The sequence below is a fragment of the Patella vulgata genome, chromosome 4 (assembly GCF_932274485.2).
Source record: "Patella vulgata chromosome 4, xgPatVulg1.2, whole genome shotgun sequence".
In the NCBI taxonomy this organism is placed as follows: Eukaryota; Metazoa; Mollusca; class Gastropoda; family Patellidae; genus Patella; species Patella vulgata.
Window position 1 is genome coordinate 7,827,181 of NC_065882.2, and position 13,420 is coordinate 7,840,600.

Here is a 13,420-nt window from a genome sequence, read left to right on the forward strand (position 1 = left end):
CACTATAATAGTTAAAAACTAGATAATGTAAAGGCAATTTGCTGAAAATTTCATTCAAATTGATCCACTATGAATTGAAAATTAAGCAATTGAAATTTCCGCCTAGCCTCGATCATCATTACTAAAGTCAGTACGATAAACAGCATAGTCTCGATTATCCATTTAATCGTTAAATCGAGAAGGAAAGTTATGCAGTAAATCAGCTCATAATCCACTAAAGATCGCAGGCTAGCGATGCCATCGAGAGTTGATTATGGCCTGGATCAGTTAATTAATGTCTAATTAATAATTTAGATAACATTTCAGGCCTAAAGAAAGACCTGCAATAGACATATTTAGCTCTTGCATAATGTAAGTTTCATTTTATTTCATTGTTGTTTTTTTCTTGTATTCTAGTTTATTGATCACAGCTTTTGGTCACATCAAGTTAACAGATTTTGGTTTATCAAAGATTGGTTTAATGAGCAGTAAGTAATCAATGTATATACAGTCCTAGGTCCATCTAGAAATCAGCCAGATTTCTTCAAGTTTAGGAATGTGACCTCAAAGATAATAGAGATCTGTTGAAGAGAATCTTGTCATCAACTTCTTAAAGATAATAAATTGTCGCCCAATTATTATCTATTTAGATGGTGCAGTGTTTAAGTGTCATATTACACTGCTCTATATTTAGAACGTACAAGCTACATGTAGATGGGTTTGAGATTTTCAATTCAAATTGAACTAAAATAAGGAAATAATAGAAAATAATCAAATTGGAAGTAGAAATAAACAAATTTAATAACAAATTAATATAATGAAAATAAAATTGATTCAAATATTACATAAAGTAATAATAAGATAGAATTAGATGTAATATCTACTGCATCTTATTTTAGCCAGGTTATACAAATATCAGGTTCTATGAGACTTTCAATTCAAATTGAAATTGAGTAGAGAAATCAATCAAATTAAATATAGAAATAAACAAATATAATAACAATTTAGTATAATAATAAAAAAAATGGATTCAAATATTACACAAAGTAATAATAATAAGCTTATATAATGAGATGTAATACATGTATGTACAGCACCTTGTCTAAGCCAGGCTATAAAATATCTTACACTATTTTACTCATATACTTTGATATTGACCAATTTGATGTTAACCAATTAAATGATTTTGGATTTTTTTCCTGGGGAGAATACTATTCATAAGTAAAACAAGCGTTGTTGAGCACATTATCCTTGTATAACTCTTGCCAGTGGCACTTTACATTCACCTATGAATATTTATTTCCATAGAAAGGGCTCAATGTCGAAATATTTACGGCCTATTGAGCCATCGTACATGTATATTATATGTGAACACAGGGTACAAATTTACAAACTTATCAATTATTATTTAAGAAAATTGGATCCAAAAATATCTTATGTTGGTTCATAGATATGAACATTTAATGATTTTTTAAATAGAGGGAGAGGTTACCAAAAACATATTTAATATACAGCGTTGCCATGCAAGAGACGCCAACATTTTGCAAGAGATGGACAGAGAACAAGCTTTAAAAAAATGTTTTTCGTACAATCAGGTATCATAATGCAGGCAGACACGGTCCGAAGTATCGACTGGATTCAAGAACTTTGGGATATAAACATATAAGCGGACAAGATAAAAACGTGATTTCTCGTACAATCGGGGGGGGGGGGGGCATAAGACAGGAAATTAGGTCTGATATGCGCGAATATCAAAAGGAACAGAGATATTTGTCGGTAATGAAACATTTATAATACACTAAAATCTGAAAGTCATAAAGGGCCATATATGTAACTCTGGCAGTAATTATCGGAATTCGGTGAAAATCAGTAGGCTTCTTCGTCTCATGACCTTAAACATGGATATAATTTAAAGTCAATCGTATATTAACTTTATCTCTAAAGGGTTCACAACCTTGTGTTACATACTTTTACGCTATATTTCAAGTTTCGTCAATATCGGATGAAAATTGTGACCTTTAGAGTGTCCTCAAAAAATTGTGCACAGACGGGTGCGACTCAATATACAAAAATTAGGATCGGAGGAATATGAGCACTTATATTAAAATAACAGCTCTTGTCTAGTATCGGTGTTCTTCCTGAAATAAAAAAAAACATGTTATGTATCAAGTTGTTTAGAAAATTGGTTTTAGTGCAGTCTCAATAGTAATAATATAATTGGCATTTTACTTTGCATCATGCTACTGTTTTCGTAGCAAGCAAACTGCAAATAATGCTTGCAGTACAAGAAGATATAAAATTGGGATAAATTGCTTACCTTGGAGTAGAAGTTTGTGGTCTTGTCTTCCGACGCCTTCCTTTTTGGGGGGTTTCATTTGGTTTGCGCTTAGAGGTTGTAGATAAGGATGTTGCAGACGAGGTTGTTGCAGATGTGGTTGTTATTGTTTGAGATAATGATTGTACCTTCTTTTTGTGTCGTCCAATTTTGTCTAAAAGTTCGAACATGGGACCTCCAGGTTAGCGAGCCAGTGTTTACCTCACTGAGCCATCATGACTCCCGAAATAAAGTTAAAACATTTTACATACAATAAATAAAGAGACTTGCCTTTAAATCAAAACAGAGTTCTAATATTGCAGTTATTAATTCAAGTGACGATTAGATGTTCGTTCGTCATTTGTTCCTGAGGTTTTACGTCCACTTCCACCAAGGATGATATTCTAGACAAGACGATTTAGACTAATACTACTACCTGGTGCTTTAACGTCTGCTTCCACAGAAGTGATGTCACAGAAGATTTGTCCGCGAATATAAAGGCTGGAATTTCCAGCCTACTTATTTTCTAATAATTTGATTAGTGGATGTGTAATCATTTTTCTAAACACCATTGGAAAACTAGAGGTTTATCCATTGATTGGTTAAAAACCAATCTTGACTAACTTAAATCCTTCAAGTGTCATATTGAGTAATTTGTATATAATTAGTGTTAAGCTGTTAATAAAAATGTTATATATAAAAAGAGCTTTTTATTTTAGAAATTAAAATGTTGTCATTTGATACTCACAATGGCAGGTTTATAGCTATCAACACTTATCTAACTGAACTATTTATATCAGGCCAATAATGCCACTCAAGTTGGACATGTTGTTTAGATTAGCATTCCAGGCAATTAAAAATCAGTGAACCGGGCCAAACCCAAACATCCAAAATTTAGCTCTTTTTTCTAGATGGTCCTAGGGGTGTATAATGTATTGACCAATATTTATATTGATACGAGAATTGTAAGAACATGGTATTGCTGTATCATTGCAAGATTTTTTTGTATAAAAATACTTTGGATCTTGTTGATTAAATTGGGAGGTTAGAAGGCCGAATGGTTAGTGCTTGCGCGTTGTATCATAAGGTCTGTCATTGAGTCGACCGGTTTGGTTTCGATTCCCCAGTTAAATGTGACAAGGAGTAGGGTCGCCTGTCCAACCTTATGGGTTTTCTCCTGGTCCTCCGGTTTTCTTCCCCTGCTAAAGACCAATATGTTAGTCCTGAAATGACCTAGTTTATGTTGAGTGGACGTTAAATCACATTTCTCTCCCACATTGGGAAAGGCAAGCAATAGTTGTGATTTGTGATCTAAGGGGAGATAATACAAATTTAACTGATAGGTTTCAGACTAGTAATTCTCTCCCTATTGACTTCAATGTTAAATCCATGACATTTATAATTCCACTGGGGGAAATACAATACAATAGTTTGTGGTCTAAGGGGAGATAATATGAATTTATTGATCAGGATTCAGACTAGTAACTCCCTGCCCATCGACATCAGTCTTAAAAATTCATGGCATTTATAATTCCGCTGACAAAAGAGACCCATCAAAGGTTTTTTAGCGAAGGTTGTCGGTATTGCTGACTTTGTTAAACCATATCCCACTTTTAACGATGTTGAATATTGCCTGTTACAGTACATTTCGATTCATGATTTCATTTGTTTTATTTTCAGTAACAACTAATTTATACGAGGGTACTATTGATAAACAGTTCCAAGATAAACAGGTTTACGGAACACCAGAATATATAGCGCCAGAAGTGATATTACGTCAAGGTTACGGTAAACCTGTTGATTGGTGGTCTATGGGAATTATTTTATATGAATTTCTCGTGGGTTGTGTGCCATTTTTTGGAGATACACCAGAAGAATTGTTTTCTCAAGTTATTAATGGTAAGTTTACCGCAATACTAACTAGGGATCTGATATAGGGCCTGTTCCCCCGATCTCCCATTCATTTGTATGGAATAAAATATCTTAAAGAAGGGGTTGGGTGGCCGAATGGTTAATGCATGCGCGTTTGATCAAAAGGTCTGTCGTTGAGTCAAGTGGCGTGGTTTCGATTCCCCGCTTGTACGTGGGTTTTCTCCAGATCCTCTGGTTTTCTTCCCACTGCTACAGACCCCTACGTGGCAGCAAATTATTGAAATAAAATTGAACCATATGTTAGTCCCGAAACGATTTAGTTTGTGTGTTGAGGAGGGGTCTCTCTCTCTCAAACCCCTAAGAGCAAGCAAATTTTTGGAAATAAAAGTGAACCGTGTTAGTCCCGAAATGACCTAGTTTGGGTCAAGTAGACGTTAAATCCCATTTGTTGTAGTATTGTGACTGTACAGTTCTATTCACTTGATTTTTTTTAAGTGTCCGTGTCTAGATTTGTATTGTTTATATAATTATAGAATCGGTAGAATGGCCGGAGGAGGATGATTGGCAGGTACGAGAGGATGCTAAAGATATAATAAGTGGTCTCCTGACTCACGATCCCACAGAAAGATTAGGTTTCGCTGGGGCTCAACAGGTGAAAGAACATTATTTCTTCCATGGTTTAAACTGGGAGAATTTATTACGTCAGAAAGCTGAGTTTGTTCCACAGTTAGATAGTGAAGAAGACACAAGTTATTTCGATTGTAAGTATACTTAGTTATAAACATCGTGTCTGGTAACACTGTAACCTGGGTATCATTTAATCTTGTGTATTTAGCACTAATTCTTTCACATTCATTCAATATCAAATCTTTGTTTTAAAATAAGTAAAAATCGTTTAACCCTTAACCGGTCATCGATATAATCCGAGTCGGAATCATTCATAAGTATTTCAACCACTTCGAGCGTCTAACGTTCCCGACACCGTTAAATCACATTTTGGGTCAAAAAATGTTGAACAAAGACATGTTTTTCTCAATGCCCTTGACAAGACAACTTTCTCTCTGACACGTATGCGTTGCTATATCAATTAAATACGAAACTAAATACTCAAATACGGCTTATAAAAAAGGTTCTTGCTGTGGTTGACTTTAGTCGACCGTGACCACTTAGCTGTATAACGTTGTGGTGACTATAGTCGACAATGACTGGTTAAGGGTTAAAATCATCCAATTTGTCCTTGTATCTGGGTTAAAGCTTAAATTTCAATTTTGATAACGAGTGTCCAATTTAAAAGCGTTTAATTTCTAGATCACTGTTAAAAAATACACAACATAAAGTAGCAATGATATGACTATGTCCTCATATTTTCATCCAGCGTCCATATTTAGTCAAATTAGACCACCGATCGGCAATTTTGTAGCCATAGTAACACACTGTACAGTATGTATAATATGGTAGCCATGGTAACAGAGGCTTAAATCTGAAATATTTTCTTAGGGTATCTCATTTGAAAATTCTAATAAATATAAAATGAATTATTGTTACAGCGAGAACAGAAAGATATAATCATGTCATTTGAAAATTCTAATAAATATAAAATGAATTATTGTTACAGCGAGAACAGAAAGATATAATCATGATTTAGCGGAAGACACGGAAGACGAACCTGATGATGTATTGTTTCACAGTTTCTCGTCATGTTCACCCAGATATAGTAAAGTTTACTCTAGAATTGAAGAGTTACATGAGGTTCGTACTAACTGGTTCTCTCTGTCGTTTGGTGGTCACATGTTCGATCCCGGCATTGGCAGAGAAAGTTCATAAGGATTTTCTGACTTGGTTTCCCCTTGTCAGTGGTGCAGGACGGAGGCCTGACAAGGACAGCTGTCTAGTCATTTGGATGGGATAAAAAACTAAGGTTCCATGTATACATTGGTGTGCACGTAAAAGATCCCTTGGCAATTGGAATTTGATATAAGAGTAGGCCATAATGCCACTACCCAGGCAAAATTTCCCTCGTATGGCGTATGCCCGTCTTCATTAGCCTAGTTGGAGCAGAACAGTAGAACATTAAGTTGAACCCCATTTCATTTCATTTCATTTCATTTCTTAACAATGTCTGTTACAGCTGCCATATTGTCAGACTTGATAAATATACAATGTTTATTTTAGGATCGACGAGAGAAAGACCGGAGAAGACATTCTAGTGCTGATGATTTCCGTACGCGAGTCCTCGAGAAACAAGCTTTAGAACGTAAAGATTCTAACCAATCAGAGTGTTCCGATACATCACTAGAGATACGATCGGTATTGAGGAAGGACAGTAGTGATACAACAGACTCTAGAACGGACGCTAGTACCGTTAAATTAGACGAAGATGTGTTCAGTAACTCTGACAGGTAAAAAGTTAATTGATGAAGTATGGCAGGGGTGGGAGGGCGTACAGTAGCAATACGACAGACTCTATAATGGACGCTAATACTGTTAAATTGATGAAGTAGGGAAGGGTGGGCTAGGGTACAGTAGCAATACGATGAGCTCTAGAATGGACACTAGTACCGTTAAATTAGACGAAGATGTCTTCAGTAACTCTGAGAAGTTAATTGATGAAGTATGGAGGGGGTGGGAGGGCGTACAGTAGCGACACAATTACCGTTAATTAGACGAAGATGTCTTCAGTAACTCTGACAGGTGAGAAGTTAATTGATGGAGTATGGAGGGGGTATAGTAGTGATACGATGGGCTCTAGAATGGACGCTAGTACCGGTAAATTGATGAAGTATGGAGGGGGTGCAGCACCATGGTTGGATCTTTTTAATTTGTCCTAGGACCCATATGATTTATTTATTATCATTATACTAAGTATTACTTCAGAACAATACCAAACCAAGCACGGTGCAAGTTTATGAATAGGTAGTGTTATTTTCAAAATGGCTGATCTTTGCTGATATCAGAAACGAAAAGGGGTAGCGTCATTACACCATACTTGAATCTTAACTGACATGAAGGGTTCATTTAAGTGCCCACCATCCGAATACACTCTGCTCATTGCCAGGTCCTGTATACGCATATGTGGGTGTATGTAAAAGATCCCTTGGCAGTTGGAATTCGATATAAGAGTAGGCTGTAGTACCGCTGTCCAAGCAAAATTTGCCTCATAGAACACTGTATGACAAAGCCTGTCTTCATTAGCCCAGCTGGAGCAGAACAGTGCAATGTTAAACCCCATTTGATTTCATAAGGTCTGTCATTGACTCAAGTGGCATGGTTTTGATTCCCTGCTTGTACATGATAAGGAGTAGGGTCGCCTGTTCAATCCCCTGGTTTTTTCTTGGTCTTCCGATTTCTTTCCACTGCTAAAGACCCCTATGCGCAACGAATTAATGAAATACTAATAGAACCATATGTTAGTCCCGAAATGATATATGGTAACACAGTATAATTTGTATTTATTTCAGTATGTGTCGATCAATAGACCACAGTAGTATATCAGATTCTTCACAGACGGACAGTGATTCATGTCTTTCGCCACAAATAACACGATCTAGACCACCATTAAAAAATGTCATACCACGATTAGCTATATCATCAGAGGAAGAAAAATCTCCCAGTTCTAAAGGTTAGAAAATTATAAAATATTGTTATTTCACTCAAGTTGGACAAATCTGGCCCTGGTTTTACAAAGCATTCTCTGAAGTTAAGAATTGTTCACCTTATTTTAACTAAAATATAGCCCTTTATAAAACGTTGGTTGTTTTAATGTATCAAATACATCAATAAGAAACTATGTGCAAAGTTTTGTGTTTCTTGATCAAGGATATTTCTCATTAACAGTGATTGAAAGTTGAGTAAACCAGAGCCTGATGTCAGTTTTTTTTATATATATTTGGTCAAATAAAATATTTATAGAAACTAAAATAAGTGCAGAAGGACCACACAAAAGTAGGGCAAACCTCCGAACAAGACACACAAGATAAACCTCCAGACAAGACACACAAGACAAACCTCCGGACAAGACACACAAGACAAACCTCCGTACAAGACACACAGGGCAAACCTCCGCACAAGACAAACCTCTAGACAAGACAAACTTCCAGACAAGGCGCACAAAACAAACCTCTGGACAAGACTCACAAGAAAAATCTCCAGATAAGACTCACAAGACAAACTTCCGGTCAAGACACAAACAACAAAACTCTGGACAAGATGCACACGACAAACCTCTATACAAGACTCACAAGATAAACCTCCGGACAAAGACAAACCTCTGGACAAGACTCACAAGACAAACCTCCGGACAAAGACAAACCTCTGGACAAGACTCACAAGACAAACCTCCGGATAAAGACAAACCTCTGGACAAGACTCACAAGACAAACCTCCGGATAAAGACAAACCTTTGGACAAGACTCACAAGACAAACCTCTGGACAAAGACAAACCTCTGAACAAGACTCACAAGCAACCAATAAACAAACAAATATATATTCAAATCAAGTGAATGGATTACTTATTTTTTATGATTTTGAATAATTTTCAGACTAATATGTTTGGGGTTTTTTTTTAATGAATACCTGTGATCAATTATGAACCGAGACTCTATTTTATTCTGGATTAAAACAGTTCGTTCGTGACTGGAATCTCGTGACACTGATCATCCGCTTTACAAAACTCCCTGAAAACAAACTCCCTGGAATTATTGAATAATTTTCAGAAATACCTGTGATCAATTATGAACCAAGGCTCTATTTTATATTGGATTATTTTGTTTTCAGACTAATACGTTGTTTTTTTTTAATGAGTACCTGAACCGAGACTTTTATTTTATTTTGGGATTATTTTGTTTTCAGAATTATCTCCGGTAGACGAAGGTAAAGAGAGAAGTGTTGTTAAAGAGAGTAAGAAATCCCGAGATAAATCTAATATGCCAAAATCTGCGTCTGCTACAGCGTTAACATTACTAATACATCCTGCAGGTAGAAAAACTGGTGTGTAGTGTTTTTAGTCGTTTCACGTAAACCTAGTCATTAATTCATCTCGTTAAAACAAACATCCTTGTGTGTATAGTCGTATACTGTTTGAATGGCATTTAGTAATTGAACACATTAAAATAAACAGTTCTATGGATGACAATTACTGTATTTCTATTAAAGCTACGTTTCAACAATGATTCTGGGGGGTTGGATAACCAAATGGTTAGCATGTGCGTGCTGTATCATAAGACCTGTCATTGAGTCAACTGGCGTGTACGTGATAAGGAATAGGGTTGCGTGTCCAACCTCGTGGGTTTTCTCCGGGTCCTCCCGTTTCCTCCCACTGCTAAAGACCCCTAAGCGCAAGCGAATTATTGAAAGAAAATTAAACCATATGTTAGTCCCGAAATGACCTAGTTTGTGTCGAGTGGACGTTAAACCCCATTTCTCTCTCTCTCTCTCAACAATAATTCTCTTGCCATATTCAAGTTTGATAACGACAAGAGAATTATTGTTGAAACGTAGCTTAACATGTTTCTATTAAGGCCACATTTCAACATAATTCACTTATCGTTATCAAGCTTGATGATGACAAGAGAATGATTGTTGAAACATAGCTTTAATAGAAATACAGTAATCGTTATCCATAGAACTGTTGTGTAGTGTTCATAGTGGTAGTTACTCTATATATTTCACGTAACATTTGGGAATGGGGACCATTGTAAGTGTAAAAAATGAAATTTACATATGTTTTAATGAGGTCACTCGAACGTTGAATTAGAAATGAATTGCTGCTTGTCATTTTTTTTATTTAATTTGAGATATAGGATATGGGTATTACGAACACATTGATATAAAAATGAATTACTGCTTATCATTTTAATTGAGATAGGAGATGGGTATTATATAACACGTTAATCTCATATTCTAACAAGTTGGTTTGGTTAACTTTAAAACACTCAGTAGACAGTGGGACAGGGTTATAACTTTAAAATAATTGACAAGGGTTTTAGGATTCATTCTGTAGAATGATTGTTTTAATGAATATAAACCTGTTAAAGGGAGACAACTACTGTTTTCATATGGTCTAGACCAGCTGGAGTTCAAATACAGGCATGTGTTACTGGCATACAGTAAAAAAAGATATCCACTTTTTGAAATGAAATGAAGAAATGAAGTCCTGTTTACAAATATGTGGTGCATGTCAATCATCCCTTAGCAGTTAGAATATGAAGAAAAGCTAGAAACCTGACAGTCGGGGCAAAATTATCCTCTTTCCAGCATGACACATATGTAGCCTAAATGAAATGGGGTTTAATGTCCTACTGTTCTTCTCCGACTGGGCTAATACGGCATACAGTGTGCTATGAGGGAAATTTTTGTGCTGACAGCGGCACTACAGCCTACTCTTATATCGAATTCCAAATGCCAAGCGATCTTTTATGTGTAAGCCATCGTCTTTTCGTCACTTCCAAATGACCAGACAGCTGGTCAGGGACAAGGGACAACATATCGTCGTTTGGATGTGACTAACAAATGACTACACTGCATGTAAATTAAGCCTTGGCAGTTGGAATTCGATATAAAACTTAGCTTACTGTTTGGTGTTACAGTGCAAGGTTAAATCCAATTTCATTTCACTAAACATCTTTAGAACATATCAGTGCCTGATTACCCTTAGTTTGAAAACCCATTATCTGTTGTGTTGAATGCCAGAGCATTGTCCAAGTAGACTTGTTGAAACCCAGAGCATTGTCTGAGTTGACTTGTTGAAACCCAGAGCATTTTCTAAGTTGACGTATATCTTGTTAAATACCAGAGCACAATGCACAAGTGAAAGTTGTAATAATTGAAATGTCTTTTCTGTCGTCTGTGTATTGTCCTGTAACTGGGGCCTGTTTCATGAAATTTTAACTAAGATAAAATCCAAATTTTAGTAATTTGATTGGATAATATTAGATTGATTTTAGTGCTTAGTCAATCAAAATTGAAGTATCTACTAACATTTGGATTTTATCTTTAGTTAAAATTTCGAGAATCAGGACCCTGGTTTATAGATTGGTAAAAATCAGATATTCAAAATCGAGGGCCTTATTCGCAAAGCTTTAAAGTATAATATTTTTAAGATTTCACTTTCATTGGTTGAGAGATGAGATATACCTATACAGTGAAAGTAATAAATCATTGTATGTCCCCCCATAGGCGTACGGGGAAATTTTTGACTGGGGGAGCAGTGGTGGTTGGTGCCCAAAAAATGTAGTTAGGTTTTTAGTATGTTACATAATAATAATAAATTCGCTGTTAAATTGGACACATTCAAGAACATAATATTTTTTTTATACAACTTTTACAAAGTACAATTGTGTGCCCAAATTTTCCCAGCATTTGGTGCCCAAAATGGGGGGGGCCCGCCCCCCCAGCCCCCCCCCCCCCCCAGCTCGTACGCCTATGTGTCCCCCATCCTACACCACTGACCAGGGGAAACCACACCGGAAAATCCTTATCGACTTTCTCAGCGTCTTACTCCCTTACCCATCATGGCTCCCATACATTTAACTAAAAATACCATACTATCATTGAGTAAAACATTCGCTCACCGACTTGGAGGTCCCATGTTCCATCCCCGGTAATGGCTGAGAAAGTTCATAGGGATTTTCCGGCATTGGTTCCCTCTTGTCAGGGAGGGGTTGGATGGCTGAATGGTTAGCGTTTGCACGCTGTATCATAAAGCCTGTCATTGAGTCAACTGGCGTGTTTTCAAATCCCCGGTTGTACGTGACAAGGAGTAGGGTCGCCTGTCAACCTTGTGGGTTTTCTCCGGGTCCTCCGGTTTCCTCCCACTGCTAAAGACCCCTACGCGCAAGAGAATTATTGAAATAAAATTAAACCATATGTTAGTCCCAAAATGACCTAGTTTGTGTTGAGTGGACGTTAAACCCCATTTCTCTCTCTCTCTCCCCTCTTGTCAGTGGATCAAGACAGGACAGTATAGTTGTTCGGATTGGATGAAGACCTAGGGTATCGTGTAGGCACTGGCATACGATAAAAGAACCCATGGCAGTTAGAATATGATATAAGAGTAGGCCTTGGTGATGCTGTCCGGGCAAAATGTCCCTCATAGCACACTGTATGGTGTATATTGTCTTCATTAACCCAGTCAGTGTAGAACAGTAGGATGTTTAATACCCCTACGCGCAATTGAAATAAAATGGAACCATATGTTAGTCCCAAAATGACCTGTTTTGTTTCGAGTGAATGTTAAACTCCATCTCTCTTTTATGATACCTTTAACTAAAGATACCCTACTATTTTTTCTATTTCAGAAGATTCGTATCCACGATTAAACTCACCAGGTGGTTCCAGTGCTAGTTCTCGTGATGGTTCTCCTAACAGAGATTCGTCACCATTGTCACGATCGTTAAAACCACCGATAGTTGTTAAACGTGGAGCCCGGGGATTTGGTTTCAACTTTCAGAGTGTCCGTGTTTATATTGGTGAATCGGACGTGTATACAATACAACATATTGTTACGGTAAGTTCGTTTTTTTTTATCATCGATTATTTCGACATCGATGTTGACCAAGAAACAATCTGATTAAAACACAGATCCTATTTCGTTTCGTTTTACTTGTCCTTACTACACTAGGATCTGGAAGAGTTGTTATATAACCTGCATTGTGGATGATGTGAGGGATTAGCCAATGAAACAGTCTGTTACAGTGAGTTTTTGGCATGGGGTGCACGGAACTGTGGGTAACCTACTACAAATATCAAAGCTGATTGGTTAATCAGTGTCTGATGTCATAGGGTCAAAAGCTGCTCATATGACTCCTGACACGACCTTCCACTATAACTTGTCAGATCTTCATGTAGTGTCGGCCATTGAAAGTATAAAAGAACGAAACAAAATATAGATCTGTATTTAAATCAGATTGTTATTTCTCATTGATAAGTGGCTCGGTGAGTAGGTGGTCCAGGGTTCGGACCGAGAAAATTTGTCAGTGATGCAGGACCTGGGAAGCAACAGTGAATTGTGTTCCGCATGTAAAGGAAAACAGATGTCTCAAGTAAGAATTGGCATCCAGGCAAAATTTGCCTCATGGTGTATGCCAGTCTTCATTAACCCAGTGGGTGCAGAACAATGAGGTGATAAATACTGGGGAGTTAGATGGCCGAATGGGTAGGTCAAGGAGCAGGGTCTCCTGTCATACCTCGTAGGTGTTCTACGGGTCCTCCGGTTTCCTTCCACTGCTAAAGAACCCTACGCGCAAGCAAATTAATGA

The 13,420-nt window shown here is 37.0% G+C and overlaps 1 protein-coding gene across 7 annotated transcripts in view; it reads left to right on the top strand.

Annotated features, from left to right (window-relative positions):
* LOC126819077 (microtubule-associated serine/threonine-protein kinase 2) overlaps positions 1-13,420 on the top strand; it is a 143,385-nt gene that overhangs the window by 122,649 nt on the left and 7,316 nt on the right. For 4 of the 7 annotated variants that reach the window (XR_008787902.1, XM_056100475.1, XM_056100477.1 and 1 more), the window contains 8 exons: positions 397-467; positions 3,974-4,192; positions 4,699-4,926; positions 5,781-5,914; positions 6,338-6,564; positions 7,624-7,784; positions 9,015-9,152; positions 12,461-12,669. Coding sequence is in view for 6 of the 7 variants with exons in the window: in XM_056100475.1 (XP_055956450.1) it covers positions 397-467; positions 3,974-4,192; positions 4,699-4,926; positions 5,781-5,914; positions 6,338-6,564; positions 7,624-7,784; positions 9,015-9,152; positions 12,461-12,669 (1,387 nt within the window). In the remaining variant the exon portion in view is untranslated. Of the gene's footprint in view, positions 1-396; positions 468-3,973; positions 4,193-4,698; positions 4,927-5,712; positions 5,915-6,337; positions 6,565-7,623; positions 7,785-9,014; positions 9,153-12,460; positions 12,670-13,420 lie in introns of those variants that run through there. The other 3 variants (XM_056100476.1, XM_056100478.1, XM_050546911.1) reach the window with 3 other exon arrangements.